Below are 16,084 nucleotides of genomic sequence, written 5' to 3' on the forward strand. Positions count from 1 at the left end.
GGCCAACACCCCCAGCTTATACACACTACTGAGTCAGCGGCGCTTGAGATGGCTTGGCCATGTGAGCCGCATGGAAGATGGCAGGATCCCCAAAGACACATTGTACAGCGAGCTCGCCACTGGTATCAGACCCACCGGCCGTCCATGTCTCCGTTATAAAGACGTCTGCAAACGCGACATGAAATCGTGTGACATTGATCACAAGTCGTGGGAGTCAGTTGCCAGCATTCGCCAGAGCTGGCGGGCAGCCATAAAGACAGGGCTAAATTGTGGCGAGTCGAAGAGACTTAGTAGTTGGCAGGAAAAAAGACAGAGGCGCAAGGGGAGAGCCTACTGTGCAACAGCCCCAACAAACAAATTTCTCTGCAGCACCTGTGGAAGAGCCTGTCACTCCAGAATTGGCCTTTATAGCCACTCCAGGCGCTGCTTCACAAACCACTGACCACCTCCAGGCGCGTATCCATTGTCTCTCGAGATAAGGAGGCCCAAAAGAAAAGAAGAAAAAGAAGTTGATGTAGTTTACATGGATTTCAGCAAAGCCTTTGACAAGGTCCCACATGGGAGACTTATCAAGAAAGCAAATGCACAAGGGATACAGGGTAACTTGATAAGATGTATTCAAAATTGGCTTAGCTGTAGGAGACAGAGTGATGACAGACAGCTGTTTTAGTGACTGGAAGCCAGTGTCCAGTGGTGTACCACAGGGATCTGTGCTGGGTCCCCTATTGTTTGTCATTTATCTAAACGACATAGATGACTATGTGGGGGGTAGGATCAGTAAGTTCGCGGATGACATAAAGATTGGCCGAGTGGTTAACGGTGAGGTGGAGTGTCTTAGGTTACAGGAAGATATAGACGGGATGGTCAAATGGGCAGAAAAGTGGCAGATGGAATTTAACGCTGAAAAGTGAGGTGATGCACTTTGGAAGGAGTAATGTGACACGGAAGTATTCAATGAATGGCCTGACACTAGGAAGTTCCGAGGAACAAAGGGACCATGGCGTGTTTGTCCATAGATCTCTGAAGGCAGAAGGGTGGTGAAAAAGGCATATGGGACACTTGCCATTTCAGAGGGCATGTAAGAGTCAACCACACTGTTGTGGAGTCAACCACATTCTTGTGGGTCGGCCAGACCAGGTAAGGACAGCAGATTTCCTTCCCCAAAGGACATTAGTGAACCAAATGGTTTTTTACAGCAATCGGCAATGGTTTCATGGCCATCGTTAGATTAGCTTTTAATTCCAGATTTATTAATTGAATTCAAATTTCACCTTCTGTTGTGGTGAGATTCGAACCCATGTCCCCAGAGCAATACCCTGGGTCTCTGGGTTACTAGTCCAGTGACAATACCACTACGCCACCACCTCCCCTGTGATCCAGCAGTGCTTCCTTCCTTTTTGGGCTAGAAATATACTGATCACGAAACTTCTTTTATACTTGCTTCAGGAATATCTCCCTCTCTTTGCCCTTTACCCAGTTATTTTCCAGTGTATAATGGGATACGAACATACATAACAAAAACATATGAATTAGGAGCAGGAATAGGCCATTTGCCCCTTGAGCTTGCTTCGCCATGGCTGATCTGATTGTGGCCTCAACTGTATTTTCCTATCTATCTCCTATATCCTTTAACTGCCTTGCCAATCAAGAATATATCTAACTCAGCTTCAAAAAGATTCAGTGACCCAGCTTCCACAGTCAACGACCCTCAGAAAAAATTTCTCCTCATCTTCGTCTTAAATGGGAGACCCCTTATTTTTAAACTGTATCCCTGGTTCTAGTCTCTCTCATAAGGGGAAACATCCTCTCAACATCCACCCTGTCAAGTCCCCTCAGACCTTATCTGTTTCAATAAAATTACCTCTCATTCGTCTAAACTCCAATGCAGGTCCAACCTGTTCAACCTTTCTATATAAGGTATATATTTCTATATATATTCATCCCAGGAGTCACTTGAGTGAACCTTCTCTTACTTGAGGAGGGATGTAGTTGCATTGCAGGCAGTTCAGAGGAGGTTCACTAGATTGATTCCAGAGATGAGGGGTTTGTCTTATGAAGAGAGATTGAGCAGTTTAGGCTTTTACTTTCTAGAGTTTAGAAGAATGAGAGGAGATCTAATTGAGGTATATAAGATGGTTAAGGGGATTGACAAAGTAGACATAGAGAAGATGTTTCCTCTGGTGGGACAATCTAGAGCAAGAGGTCATAGTTTTAGGATAAGGGGTAGCAGATTTAAAACAGATGAAGAGAAATTACTTCTCTCAAAGGGTCATGAGTCTATAGAATTCACTAGCCCAGAGTGTGGTGGATCCTGGGACATTGAGTAAATTTAAGGAGGAGATAGACAGATTTTTAATTAGTAAAGGTTTGAAGGGTCATGGAGAACGGGCAGGAAAGTGGAGTTGAGGCTCAGATGAGATTAGCCATGATTGTATTGAATGGCAGAGCAGGCTTGAGGGGCTGAATTGCCTACTCCTGCTCCTAGTTCTTGTGTTCTCTGAACTGCTTCTAATGCAATTATACACTTTCTTAAGTAAGGGGATCAAAACTGTACACAGTACTCCAAATGTGGTCTCACCAATGCCCTGCACAACTGTAACAAAACTTCTTTACTTTTATATTCAATTCCCTTTTCAATAAACGACAATATTCCATTTGCCTTCCTAATCACTTGCTGTACCTGTATACTAACTTGTGATTTGTGTACCAGGACTGCAGAGTTCAGCAATTTCTCTCCATTTAAATAATATACTGCTTTTCTATTCATCCTGCCAAAGCGGACAAGTTCAGATTTTCCCATGTTATACTCAATCCCCCAAATTTTTGCCCACCATTAGGATAACTGAAGTCCCTACAGTTCTTGCATCTTTCAGCAATGTTTCTGGAAATCTGCTCCTTTATCCCTTTCCCACTATTTGATGGCCTATAGTATGCACCCAACAGTGTAATAGCTCTTATTGTACCTTAATCTTCTATCTTTGAAATGTCAAGTACATTACCCCTTTCTAGTGCTGTAACAGTGTCTTTGATGAATATTGCTATCTCCCTCACCCCATCACTGCTTTATTTCCTTCCATCTTTCCTGAATACATTGCAGCCAGGAATATAAAGTGCACTATGCACTTTATTAGTCTCTCACATTTCCCTCATGTCTGACCCCCTCCTATTTCTGAATTACTTTTAATTCTAATGCTATTTGTTTCTCTCAGTCCTTTGTGCACCTTGTTTCTCCTTTCTAATGCTTCATCCTGGAAGCCCCTACCCTTTTGTTGTTGATTCCATTGGGGAGTAAAGTTAATGCTAAATTCATTTTAGCTTGTCAGGATTTAGTTATCCCACCCTTCCCTCAAAGTATGTGGGTCTACTAAATTATAACTAACGATCACCATGCTGATTCCACAAGAAACACATAAATTAAATATTTTCAATCTGAAGCCTGAGCTGGAGGCTGTCTTATTCATATCTTTATGTGTCATGATCCATAGGCAAAAAAACCTTACAGCTGTACTTTTCCTGCATGGAATTCATTGATATTTTAATAAATGTTTAATAATCAGATGTCCAAGCTGCCACTTCAGTGCTTTGCTAACCATTCGAATCCTTAAAGATCATTGGTTAAGATGATAGACCTATGATCCCATATTCTCAAAGGTCCCAGATGTCCTGTTGACAATTTACATTTCTAAAAATATGAGGTGTAAAATTAAGTGGAGCTAAAGGATCTGGAAATATAATCCAACTCATGGTGTTCAGCACATGTGCCCTGCTCCAGCAAATTCTGGGGCAATGTGGTTTTATAATAGTCACTATTGACCACCTACATCACCCTTGATGTCACAATCACTATTGATAGCACAGTCAGTTCTCTGTCTGCTATTGATACAATGCGATTAAGGATTTAGGGTTGGGGTTAGAACATTGTTAGTATTTTGATCGGGGGTGGGTGTGGTCACTGGTTCAGAAAGCAATCAGGTGGTACTGATAGGGTTGGGGCCAATTATTAGGTATTAAGGTTAGGAGCTGAGGTTAGGATTCAGTGGTAACGAGTTGGGGGGTCGGTGGTTATGGTTAATAGTTAGGGGTCAGTGGTTAGGGTTAGAAACCACTATTGCCAGCACGTTATCAATATCAGTAACCTCTTCCCCAATCTCTCTCTCCCCTCCTTCTCCAGTATTTTGTTCCCCAATTAAGAATATAAGAAATAGAAGTAGACCATTTGGCCCATCGAGTCGGCTCTGTCATTCGATCCGATTGTGGCTGACCTTCCACAACAACTCAACTCTCCCGTCCACTCCTCGATAATCTCTGAGAGCCTTATATAATCTCAGCCTTAAATATATTCAACTATGGAGCATCCACCACCCTCTGTGGTTGAGAATTCCAAAGATTCATAATGTTTAGAAAGTTCTCCTCATCTGAGTCCTAGATGATCGATCCCTTATCCTGAGAATGTGCTCCCATGGAGCTCACTCACCTCTTCTTATACTTATCCTTATCTGCTTTGAGGCAATTGAGTTCCTTCTGCTGCTCCTCCAGCCTGAGCTTTAGGTCGGACCTGGCCTTCTGGAAGATGGCCTCGACGCGGGCGTTCTCTTCCTTCTCGGCCAGTTTGAGCTCGGCCATCAGGTCCTTGTTCTTGCGCATGAGGCTGAGGATGGTGTTGTTGATGTACTTGGCGAAGCGGTCATTGAGGTCCTTGAAGCGCTCCTTGCCATCCTCCAGGCCATCGTGCAGCTCCTTCTCCACCTGCTCCCCAGTTTTGTCAGGGTAGCTGGCGACGGGCCTCTGGCACGTCGAATGCATGTCTCCGCGGTCCCAGAGCCGGTGACGGCCTTCCTCGTTCTCCCTCCGGTGGAATCTGTGTTTTTAAAATTATTACTAAAAGGGTGGAATTAAAATTCAAAATCTCGCCAGTTTGTTCGCTGTTTCTTGGTGGTGAGAGGGAAAAAGGGGGGAAATTTGAAGCCTCACACGCGCGCACCGGCCAACCGCTTCGATGCCGTCCGTTTACTTTTGTCCGCTGGCAGCCGTTAAGCCGCCCCTTCGTTTCGCGCCTGCGCTCTCGCTCGCTCCCCTCCCACGGCAACTCGGCGCCACGCGATTTAACGCAAAACAAAACGCGCGCCCAACCGACACGCACTGCCCCGCCCCCACGGGGGCGACCGCCCCGCCTGGGCGCCTGCGCGTTGCGTGCGCCATGCCGCGGGCCGGTTTCCGAGTCGCTAATGCGCATGCGTTCACATCCGAGGCTCCTCCTCACTGTCCTCCAAGCGCATGCGCTCACTGCTCTAGCGCCCCGCCTCGCGGGGATGCGCCTTCGGCGTCCGACTCTGGCGCCTTTTTGTAACCTGGCGTCCGAGTCGAGGGTCTCCGCGCTCTCAGAGAAATAAATCTTTCGTATTCTGTGTATAATGGATACTAGGACCCTTTCTGACATTAATGGATTAGAGGTGGGACGATTTTTATTGTTTGTAATAATATTAGTGCATCTCTAATGTCTTGCATGCAGTGTCGTGTGTTACTGCGGTAGGGTAAGAGGACATGAGTCACATTTCAGTCCCTTTTCTAAATTCATACTCTGGCCTTATATTGATATAACTCATTGATTTCTGTGTAGACATGTCATTGCTGTAATGGAGAGCGGGCTTAAAAAAACAGCAGAATTTGGTACTGAATATTCCTGGACACAAAGGAAAGAGGAGGGGTGGCAGTATTGATTAAGGAAAATGTTACGGTGCTGGAGAGAGAGGATATCCGAGAGGATTCAAGCACAGAATCTATTTGGTTAGAGTTAAGGAACAATAGAGGTACCACTACACTACTGGGTGTATTCTATAGGCCACCAATTAATGGGGAAGATATAAGGAGAAAAATTGCAGAAAATTTACTGAGAGGTGCAAAAACTATAAGGTAGTAATAATGGGGGACTTCAAATATCCTAAAATAAAAGCAAAATACTGCAGATGCTGGAAATCTGAAATAAAAACAAAAAGTTTTGGAACTACTCGGCAGGTCTGGCAGCAACTGTGGAGAGAGAAACAGAGTTAACGTTTCAGGTCAGTGACCTTTCATCAGAACTGGCAAAGGTTAAAAAAGAATTAGATTTTAAACAAGTGAAGGGGAGGGGGTTGGGGAGAGAACAAAGGGGAAGGTGTTTGATAGGGCAGAGGGCAGGAGAGATTAAATTACAAAGATGTCCTTGGGAAAAGGCAAAGAGTGTGTTAATGATTGTGGTGAAAGACAAAGCATTAGTCCAGAGAGCGTGTTAATAGCAGTATAATGAGCAGTTCTGACTACATAGAAAGCAGGCACATGGTAAAAAATAAATTTTTAAAAAGGCCAGCCATGCTATGAAGTTATTGAACTCAATGGTTGCAGAGGGCCTAATCGAAAGATCAGGTGCTGCTCCTCAAGCTTGCGTTGATGTTTACTGGAACACTGGAGCAGGCCAAAGACAGAAATGTTGGCATGAGAGCGGAGGGGTGAGGGTGTTGAAATGGCAAGCAACCGGAAGCTCGGGGTCATGCTTTTGGACTGAGCGGAGGTGTTCTGCAAAGCGTTCACGAAGCGTAGAGGTGACCACATTGTGAGCGGCGAATACAATATACTGAATTGAAAGAAGTACTAGTAGATTGCTGCTTCACCTGAAAGGAGAGGTTGGGGTCTTGTATAGTGAGGAGAGAGGGGGTAAAAGGGCAGGTATTACACCTCCATTGATTGCATGGGAAGATGCCATGGGAAGGGGAACGAGGTGTTGGCGGTAATGGAGGAGTGGACCAGGGTATCGCAGAGGGAATGATCCCTTCGGAATGCTGACAGGGGACTTACACCTCTTACGCCCCCCTCTCAATGAATTTCGCACTCGGCCTGACGTTGAGCTCTTCTTGCATCGCCTTCGTCTCAGTGCTTTGACCAGGTGTCCTCCCCCCAACCAGCAAACCCATTCACCCACTTCCAGCATTCTCCCTCCACCTGGACCCCTCCCTCTGGCCTCTTACCACTCTTGATCTTTCCATTAAGGACTGTCGGCAGGACATTGGCCGTCTCAATCTCTCTGCACCCCTTATTTACTATAATCTGTCTCCCTCTGAACTTGCTGCACTCCGTTCTCTCAGGTCTAACCCCGACATTGTCATCAAACCTGCAAACAAGGGTGGTGCTGTTGTTGTCTGGCATACCGATCTCTACCTTGCAGAGGCTGAGCGCCAACTTTCAGACACTTCTTTCTACCTCCCCCGGACCATGACCCCACCAGCGGACATCAGGCTACTGTCCACAGGACTGTCACTGACCTCATCTCCTCCAGAGATCTTTCTTCTACAGCTTCCAATCTCATAGTCCCACAACCCCAGACAGCCAGCTTCTACCTTCTTCCTAAAATCCACAAACAGGACTGTCCTGGCAGAACATCATTTCAGCTTGTTCCTGCCTCTCTGAATGTATTGCTTCCTATCTTGACGCTATCTTTTCTCTGCTGGTCCAGTCTGTTCCCACCTATATCCATGACTCTTCTGAAGCCCTATGTCATTTTGACAATTTCCAGTTTCCTGGTCCTAACTGTCTCCTCTTCACTATTGTCCAATCTCTCTACACCTCCATCCCCCACCAAGATGGTCTGAGGGCTCTCCACTTCTTCCTTGAACAGAGGCCCAACCAGTCACCATCCACCACCACCGTCCTCCGCCTGGCTGAACTTGTTCTCACATTGAACAACTACTCCTTCAACTCCACTCACTTCTTTTAAGTAAAAGGTGTTGCTATGGGTACCCACATGGGTCCTAGTTATGCCTGTCTTTTTATGGGCTATGTCGAACATTCCTTGTTGCAGTCCTACTCAGGTCCCCTCCCCCAAATCTTTCTCCGGTACATTGATGACTGTATTGGTGCCGTTTCCTGCTCCCGCCCGAGCTGGAAAACTTTCTCAACTTTGCTTCCAATTTCCAATATTCATTGTAAGCCTACCGACTCCCATAGCTACCTCGACTACACCTCTTCACACCCTGCCTCCTGTAACCATTTCTCCAAATTTCTCCGTCTCCGACGAATCTGCTGTGATGATGCAACCTTTCATAACAGCGTTTCTGATATGTCTTTTTTTTTGACAGGGCCTTCAACCGTGTCTGGGGGCCCATTTCTCACACTTCTGCCCTCACCCCTTCCCCTGCCTCCCAGAACCGGGACAGGGTTCCCCTAACCTCACTTTCCATCCCACCAGCCTCCACATCCAGAGGATCATTCTCCGCCATTTCTGCCACGTCCAGCGTGATGCCACCAACAAACGCATCTTCCCCTCCCCTCCACTGTCAGTATTCCGAAGGGATCGTTTCCTCTGCGACACCCTGGTCCACTCGTCCATTACCTCCGAAACCTCGTCCCCTTCCAATGGCACTTCCCATACAATCGCAGGAGGTGTAATACCTGCCCTTCTACCTCCTCTCTCCTCACTATCCAAGGCTCCAAACACTCCGTTCAGGTGATGCAGCGATTTACTTGTACTTCTTTCAATTCAGTATACTGTATTTGCTGCTCACAATGCCGTCTCCTCCAAATTGGGGAGACCAAATGCAGATTGGGTGATCGCTTTGCAGAACACCTCCACTCAGTCCGAAAGCATGACGCCGAGCTTCCGGTTGATTGCCATTTCAGCACTACCCCCCCCCCCTCCGCTCTCATGCCAACATTTCTGTCTTTGGCCTGCTCCACTGTTCCAGTGAACATCAACGCAAGCTCAAGGAGTAGCACCTGATCTTTTGATTAGGCACTCTACAGCCTTGCGGACTGAACATTGAGTTCAATAACTTCAGAGCATGACAGGCCTTTTTAAAAAATTTATTTTTTCACCATGTTCCTGCTTTTCATGTAGTCAGAGCTACTCATTATACTGCTATTAACACTTTCACTGGACTAATACTTTGTCTTTCACTACAAGCATTAGCACCCTTTTTGCCTTTGTCCCAGGACAGCTTTGGAATTTAATCTCTCCTGCCCTCTGCCCTATCAAACATCTTCCCCTTTGTTCTCTCCCCAACCCCCTCTGTTCACTCACTTAAAATCTAATTCTTTTCGAACATTTGCCAATTTTGATGAAAGGTCGCAGACCTGAAACGTTAACTTTGCTTCTGCCTCCACAGATGCTACCGGACCCGCTGAGTATTTCCAGCACTTTTTGGTTTTATTTCTATTATTCTGATATGTACTGGAATAGTAATAGTGTAAAGGGCAGAGAGGGGTATGAGTTTCTGAAGTGTGTTCAGGAGAATTTTCTTGATCAGTATGTTTCCAGTCCAAGGAGAAAGGAGGCATTGCTGGATCTGGTTCTGGGGAATGAGGTGGACCAAGTGTCAGTAGTGGAACATTTAGGGAATGGTGATCATAGTCCCGTAAGGTTAAGGTTGACTGCCCTTGACATCAAGGCAGCATTTAACCGAGTATGGCATCAAGGAGCCCAAGCAAAACTGGAGTCAATGGGAATCAGGGGGAAAACTCTCTGCTAGTTGGAATCATACCTAGCGCAAAGGAAGATGGCTCTGGTTGTTGGAGGTCAATCATTTGAGCTCCAGGACATCACTGCAGGAGTTCCTCAGGGTAGTGTCCTAGGCCCAACCATCTTCAGCTGCTTCATCAATGACCTTCCTTCAATCATAAAGTCAGAAGTGGGGATGTTCGCTGATAATTGCACAATGTTCAGCACCATTCGCAACTCCTCAGATACTGAAGCAGTCCGTGTAGAAATGCAGCAAGACCTGGACAATATCCAGGCTTGGGCTGATAAGTGGCAAGTAACATTCGTGCCACACAAGTGCCAGGCAATGACCATTTCCAACAAGAGAGAGTCTAACCATCTCCCCTTGACATTCAATGGCATTACAAGGCGCAAGTCAGGAGTGTGATGGAATACTGTCCACATGCCTGGATGGGTGCAGCTCCAACAACACTCAAGAAGCTCGACACCATCCAGAACAAAGCAGCCCGCTTGATTGGCACACCATGCACAAACATTCACCCCCTCCACCACCAACGCACAGTGGCAGCAGTGTGTACCATCTACAAGATACACTGCAGCAACGCACCAAGGCTCCTGAGACAGCACCTTCCAAAACCGTGACCTCTACCACCTCGAAGGACAAGAGCAGCAGATGCACGGGAACATCACCACCTGCCAGTTCCCGTCCAAGTCACACACCCTGGGAGTCCTCAACATCGACTCCAGACCCCGTGAGGTCTCATGCCATCAGGTCAAACATGGGCAAGGTAACGTCCTACTGATTACCACCTACCGCCCTCCCTCAGCTGATGACTCAGTACTCTACCATGTGAACACCCCTTGGAGGAAGCACTGAGGGTGGCAAGGGCACAAAATGTACTCTGGGTGGGGGACTTCAATGTCCATCACCAAGAGTGGCTCAGTAGTACCACTACTGACCGAGCTGGCCGAGTCCTAAAGGACATAGCTGCTAGACTGGGTCTGCGGCAGGTGGTGGGGGAACCAACACGAGGGAAAAACATACTTGACTTCGTCCTCACCAATCTGCCTGCCGCAGATGCTTCTGCCCGTGACAGTATTGGTAGGAGTGACCACCGCACCTTGTGAAGACGAAGTCCCGCCTTCACATTGAGGATACCGTCCATCGTGTTGTGTGGCACTATCACCGCGCTAAATGGGATAGATTTCGAACAGATCTAGCAATGCAAAACTGGGCATCCATGAGGCGCTGTGGGCCATCAGAAGCAGCAGAATTGTACTCAACCACAATCTGTAACCTCATGGCCCGGCATATCCCCCACTCTACCATTACCATCAAGCCAGGAGACCAACCCTGGTTCAAAGAAGAGTGCAGGAGGGCATGCCAGGAGTAACACCAGGCATACCTCAAAATGAGGTGTCAACCTGGTGAAGCTACAACCCAGGACTACTTGCATGCCAAACTGCGTAAGCAGCATGCGATAGAAAGAGCTAAGCGATCCTGTAACCAACGATCAGATCTAAGCTCTGCAGCCCTGCCACATCCAGCCGTGAATGGTGGTGGACAATTAAACAACAAACTGGAGGAGGTGGCTCCACAAATATCCCCATCCTCAATGATGGGGGAGCCCAGCACATCAGTGCGAAAGATAAGGCAGAAGCGTTTGCAACAATCTTCAGCCAGAAGTGCAGGGTTGGTGATCCATCTCGGCCTCCTCCTGAAGTCCCCAGCGTCAAGGATGCCAGACTTCAGCCAATTCAGTTCACTCCGCGTGATATCAAGAAACGACTGAAGGCACTGGATACTGCAAAAGCTATGGGCCCTGACAATATTCCGGCAATAGTACTGAAGACCTGTGCTCCAGAACCTGCCGCCCCCTGAGCCAAGCTGCTCCAGTACAGCTACAACACTGGCATCTACCCTCCAATGTGTAAAATTGCCCAGGTATGTCCTGTACACAAAAAGCAGGACAAGTCCAACCTGTCTAATTACCGCCCCATCAGTCTACTCTCAATCATCAGTAAAGTGATGGAAGGTGTCATCAAAAGTGTCATCAAGCGGCACTTTCTTCGCAATAACCTGCTCAGTGACGCTCAGTTTGGGTTCCGCCAGGGCCACTCAGCTCCTGACCTCATTACAGCCTTGGTTCAAACATGGACAAAAGAGCTGAACTCAAGAGGTGAGGTGAGAGTGACTGCCCTTGACATGAAGGCAGCATTTGACCGAGTATGGCATCTGGGAGCCCCAGCAAAACTGAGGTCAATGGGAATCGGGGAAAACCCTCCGCTGGCTGGAGTCATACCTAGTGCCAAGAAGATGGTTGTGGTTGTTGGAGGTCAATCATCTGAGCTCCAGGACATCACTGCAGGAGTTTCTCAGGGTAATGTCGTAGGCCCAACCATCTTCAGCTGCTTCATCAATGACCTTCCTTCAATCATAATGTCAGAAGTGGGGATGTTCGCTGGTGATTGCACAATGTTCAGCACAATTCGTGACTCCTCAGATACTGAAGCAATCCGTGTAGAAATGCAGCAAGACCTGGACAATATCCAGGCTTGGGCTGATAAGTGGCAAGTAACATTCGTGCCACACAAGTGCCAGGCAATGACCATCTCCAACAAGAGAGAATCTGACCATTTCCCCTTGACAGTCAATGGCATTACCATCGCTGAATCCCCCACTATCAACATCCTGGGGGCTACCATTGACCAGAAACTGAACTGGAGTAGCCATATAAATACCGTGGCTACAAGAGCAGGTCAGAGGCTAGTAATCCTGAGGCGAGTAACTCACCTCCTGACTCCCCAAAGCCTGTTCAGCATCTACAAGGCACAAGTCTGGAGTGTGATGGAATACTCTCCACTTGCCTGGATGGGTGCAGCTCCAACAACACTCAAGAAGCTCGACACCATCCAGGACAAAGCAGCCTGCTTGATTGGCACCCCATCTCCAAACATTCACTCCGTCCACCACCGACGCACAGTGGCAGCAGTGTGTACCATCTACAAGATGTACTGCAGCAATGCACCAAGTCTCCTTAAGACAGCACCTTCCAAACCCGCGACCTCTACTAACTAGAAGGACAAGGGCAGCAAATACATGGGAACACCACCACCTGCAAGTTCCCCTCCAAGTCACACACCATCCAGAATTGGAACTATATCGCCGTTCCTTCCCTGTCGCTGGGTCAAAATCCTGGAACTCCCTTCCTAACAGCACTGTGGGTATACCTACCCCAAATGGACTGCAGCGGTTCAAGAAGGCAGCTCACCACCACGTTCTCAAGGGCAATTAGGGATGGGCAATAAATGCTGGCCTGGCTAGTGACGCTAACCCTAACCCTCACCTCTTGAGTTCAGCTCTTTTGTCCATGTTTGAACCAAGGCTGAAATGAGGTCAGGAGCTGAGTGGCCCTGGTGGAACCCAAACTGAGCGTCACTGAGCAGGTTATTGCTAAGTAAGTGCCGCTTGATGACACCTTCCATCACTTTATTGATGATTGATAGTATACTGATGGGGTGGTAATTGGCTGGGTTGGACTTGTCCTGCTTTTTGTGTACAGGACATACCTGGGCAATTTTCCACATTGCCGGGAACTTGCCAGTGTTGTCGCTGAACTGGAACAGCTTGGCCCGGGGCGCGGCAAGTTCTGGAGCACAGGTCTTCAGTACTGTTGCTGGAATATTGTCAGGGCCCAAAGCCTTTGCAGTATCCAGCACCTTCAGTCATTTCTTGATATCACGTGGAGTGAATTGAATTGGCTGAAGTCTGGCAACTGTGATGCTGGGGACTTCAGGAGGAGGCCAAGATGGATCATCAACTCGGCATTTCTGGCTGAAGATTGTTGCAAATGCTCCAGCCTTATCTTTCGCACTGATGTGCTAGGCTCCCCCATCATTGGGGATGGGGATATTTGTGGAGCCACCTCCTCCAGTTAGTTGTTTAATTGCCCACAACCATTCACGGCTGGATGTGGCAGGACTGCAGAACTTAGATCTGATCCGTTGGTTATGAGATCGCTTAGCTCTGTCTGTTGCATGCTGCTTACGCAGTTTGGCACACGAGCAGTCCTGTGTTGTAGCTTCACCAAGTTGACACCTCATTTTGAGGTATGCCTGGTGCTGCTCCTGGCATGCCCTCCTGCACTCTTCTTTGAACCAGGGTTGGTCTCCTGTCTTGATGGTAATAGTAGAGTGGGGAATATGCCAGGCCACGAGGTTACAAATTGTGGTTGAGTACAATACTGTTGCTGCTGCTGATGGCCCACAGCGCCTCATGGATGCCCAGTTTTGCATTGCTAGATCTGTTCTAAATCTATCCCATTTAGCATGGTCGTGCCACAAAACTCGATGGAGGGTATCTTCAGTGTGAAGGCAGGACTTCGTCTCCACAAGGATTGTATGGTGGTGACTCCTACCTCTGCTGTCATGGACAGATGCATCTGCGGCAGGCAGATTGGTGAGGGCGAGGTCAAGTATATTTTTCCCTTTTGTTGGTTCTGTCACCACCTGCCGCATACCCAGTCGAGCAGCTGTGTCCTTTAGGACTCGGCCGTCTCGATCATTAGTGTTGCTACCGAGCCACTGTTGGTGATGAACATTGAAATCCCCCACCCAGAGTCCCAGAGTACATTCTGCACTCTTGCCACCCTCAGTGTTTCCTCCAAGTGATGTTCAACATGGAGGAGTACTGATTCATCAGCTGAGAGAGGGCAGTAGATGGTAATCAGCAGGAGATTTCCTTGCCCATGTTTGACCTGATGCCATGAGACTTCATGGGGTCCGGAGTCGATGTTGAGGACTCCCAGGGCAACTTCCTCCCGACTGTATGCCACTGTGCCACCACCTCTGCTGGGTCTGTCCTGCCGGTGGGACAGGACGTACCTGGGATGGTGATGGCAGTGTCTGGGACATTGTAAGCTAAAGCAACTGAAAGGAAGTCAGACAGGAAGAGAGTGGGATAGAATTGGAGAGATCCTAACAGGGACGGGAGCAGTGCTTTCTGTCTGATAGTCAGGTGAGGGGGGGGTGGTTGCAGAGGACGGTGGTGTGGGGGGCCTAAAGCAACCGAGAGGCAAACTGACAAAAAAAATTTATTGAATTAGACAGCCAGGACCTGAAGCCAGGAAGAAATTAGAAATTTAAGATCAGCTGAGCCTAACTCAGGAAAGAGGACGAATTTTGTGAAAACTGTGAGTGAACTTGCCAATGGTGGTAAGAGAACTGGACATCAGGCATTACAGAGTTACTTATTAAAAGTAATGGAAACAGGCCTCTCGATGTTTGTTGAAACATTAGATTGTTGGAGTTTTGAGTCCTGTGGGAGAAATGCCCAAAGAATTGTTTTCAATATATCCTCAAAATAGAGTTTTTTCTTAAATATGTCATGCGAATGGAGTCAATAGTTAGATTGAATGTTCAGAAAGGAAAGGGCTAATGTGAATTAAATGAAATTGGCTTTTGGTGGTAGTGTAAAGCAGGAGATTGCGAATCAGCAATCCATTTTACACTGCACTTATTTTCTTTTCTGTTTTCTGTCAGGCACAGTGTAAAACAGACTCCTAATTCACGATCGTTATTCTGCACTGCAACTGAAGATCAATTTCAACCCCATGAAATCTCATGTAAACAAACATTCCTTACCAGTAATAGTCAACATAAGTAGTAAAAATATAAGCCTATTCACATTCTCAGGATAGGGGATATGAGAAGCGGGCAGGAAAGTGGAATTGAAGCCCAAGACCAGCTATGATCGTATTGAATGGCGGAGCAGGCTCGATGGTCTACTTCTGCTCCTATTTCTTGTGTTCTTGTTTCGGACTGAAATGAGGAGCAATTGCACTCTGGGTTTATGAATCTTGGAATTCTCTACTCCAGAGGGCTGTGGATTATCAGTTGTTGAGTATATTCAAAACTGAGATCGATAGATTTTTGGACACTAAGGAAATTAAAGATTGGGTAGGAAAGTGGAGTTGAGTTTAAGGATCAGCCATGATTTTATTAAATGGTGGAACAGGCTGAAAGGGCCTTATGGCCTACACCTGCTCCTATTTCTTACATTCTTATTAAGGCCACAGAACAAAAAAAAGCTCATTGGGGGGGGGGGGGTGCAGTGATATAAATATGTCATGCTTGTTTGAGACCCTTTGTTATAGAGAAATTGAGGAGCTACAGAGCAGAAGTATGATCTAGTATGGCTATGCACTAATGCCTTATTAAACTGGAGGTCATCAGGGATACCAACATTGCTGTTTGTGGTCATTCCCTAAGCTCTGGAATTTCCTCCCTAAATCTGTCCACCTCTTTACCTCTCTCTGCTCCTTTAAGGTGCCCCTTAAAAGCTACCTCTTTGACCAAGCTTTTGGTCATCTGTCCTAATATCTCCTTTGGCTCAGTGTCAGACTTTGTTTGATAATGGTCCTATGCTAAAGGCACTATATAAATACAAGTTGGTTGTTTAAAATATTAACAGCTGGACTACCTAGATTCAAAAATATATGTCAATCACTTAGATATACAAATTTCCCTAAAATAGAGAATTGAGATTTAAACCAGCTAATTTAGATACAGCTATCAGCGCAGAAGTTGGAAGCAGAGGATCCCAGAGGAACTGATTCTTAT

The 16,084-nt window shown here is 46.9% G+C and overlaps 1 protein-coding gene across 1 annotated transcript in view; it reads right to left on the bottom strand.

The window, feature by feature from the left end:
* The window catches only part of LOC137371661 (glial fibrillary acidic protein-like), a 151,208-nt gene extending 146,168 nt beyond the window's left edge, over positions 1-5,040 (bottom strand). Inside the window, exon 1 of the mRNA XM_068034458.1 lies at positions 4,475-5,040. Within this exon, the coding sequence (XP_067890559.1) occupies positions 4,475-4,803 (329 nt within the window). The 5' untranslated portion in view covers positions 4,804-5,040. The remainder of the gene's footprint in view (positions 1-4,474) is intronic.
* Positions 5,041-16,084: the final 11,044 nt, after the last annotated feature.

The sequence above is a fragment of the Heterodontus francisci genome, chromosome 7 (genome assembly GCF_036365525.1).
Source record: "Heterodontus francisci isolate sHetFra1 chromosome 7, sHetFra1.hap1, whole genome shotgun sequence".
Classification (NCBI taxonomy): Eukaryota; Metazoa; Chordata; class Chondrichthyes; order Heterodontiformes; family Heterodontidae; genus Heterodontus; species Heterodontus francisci.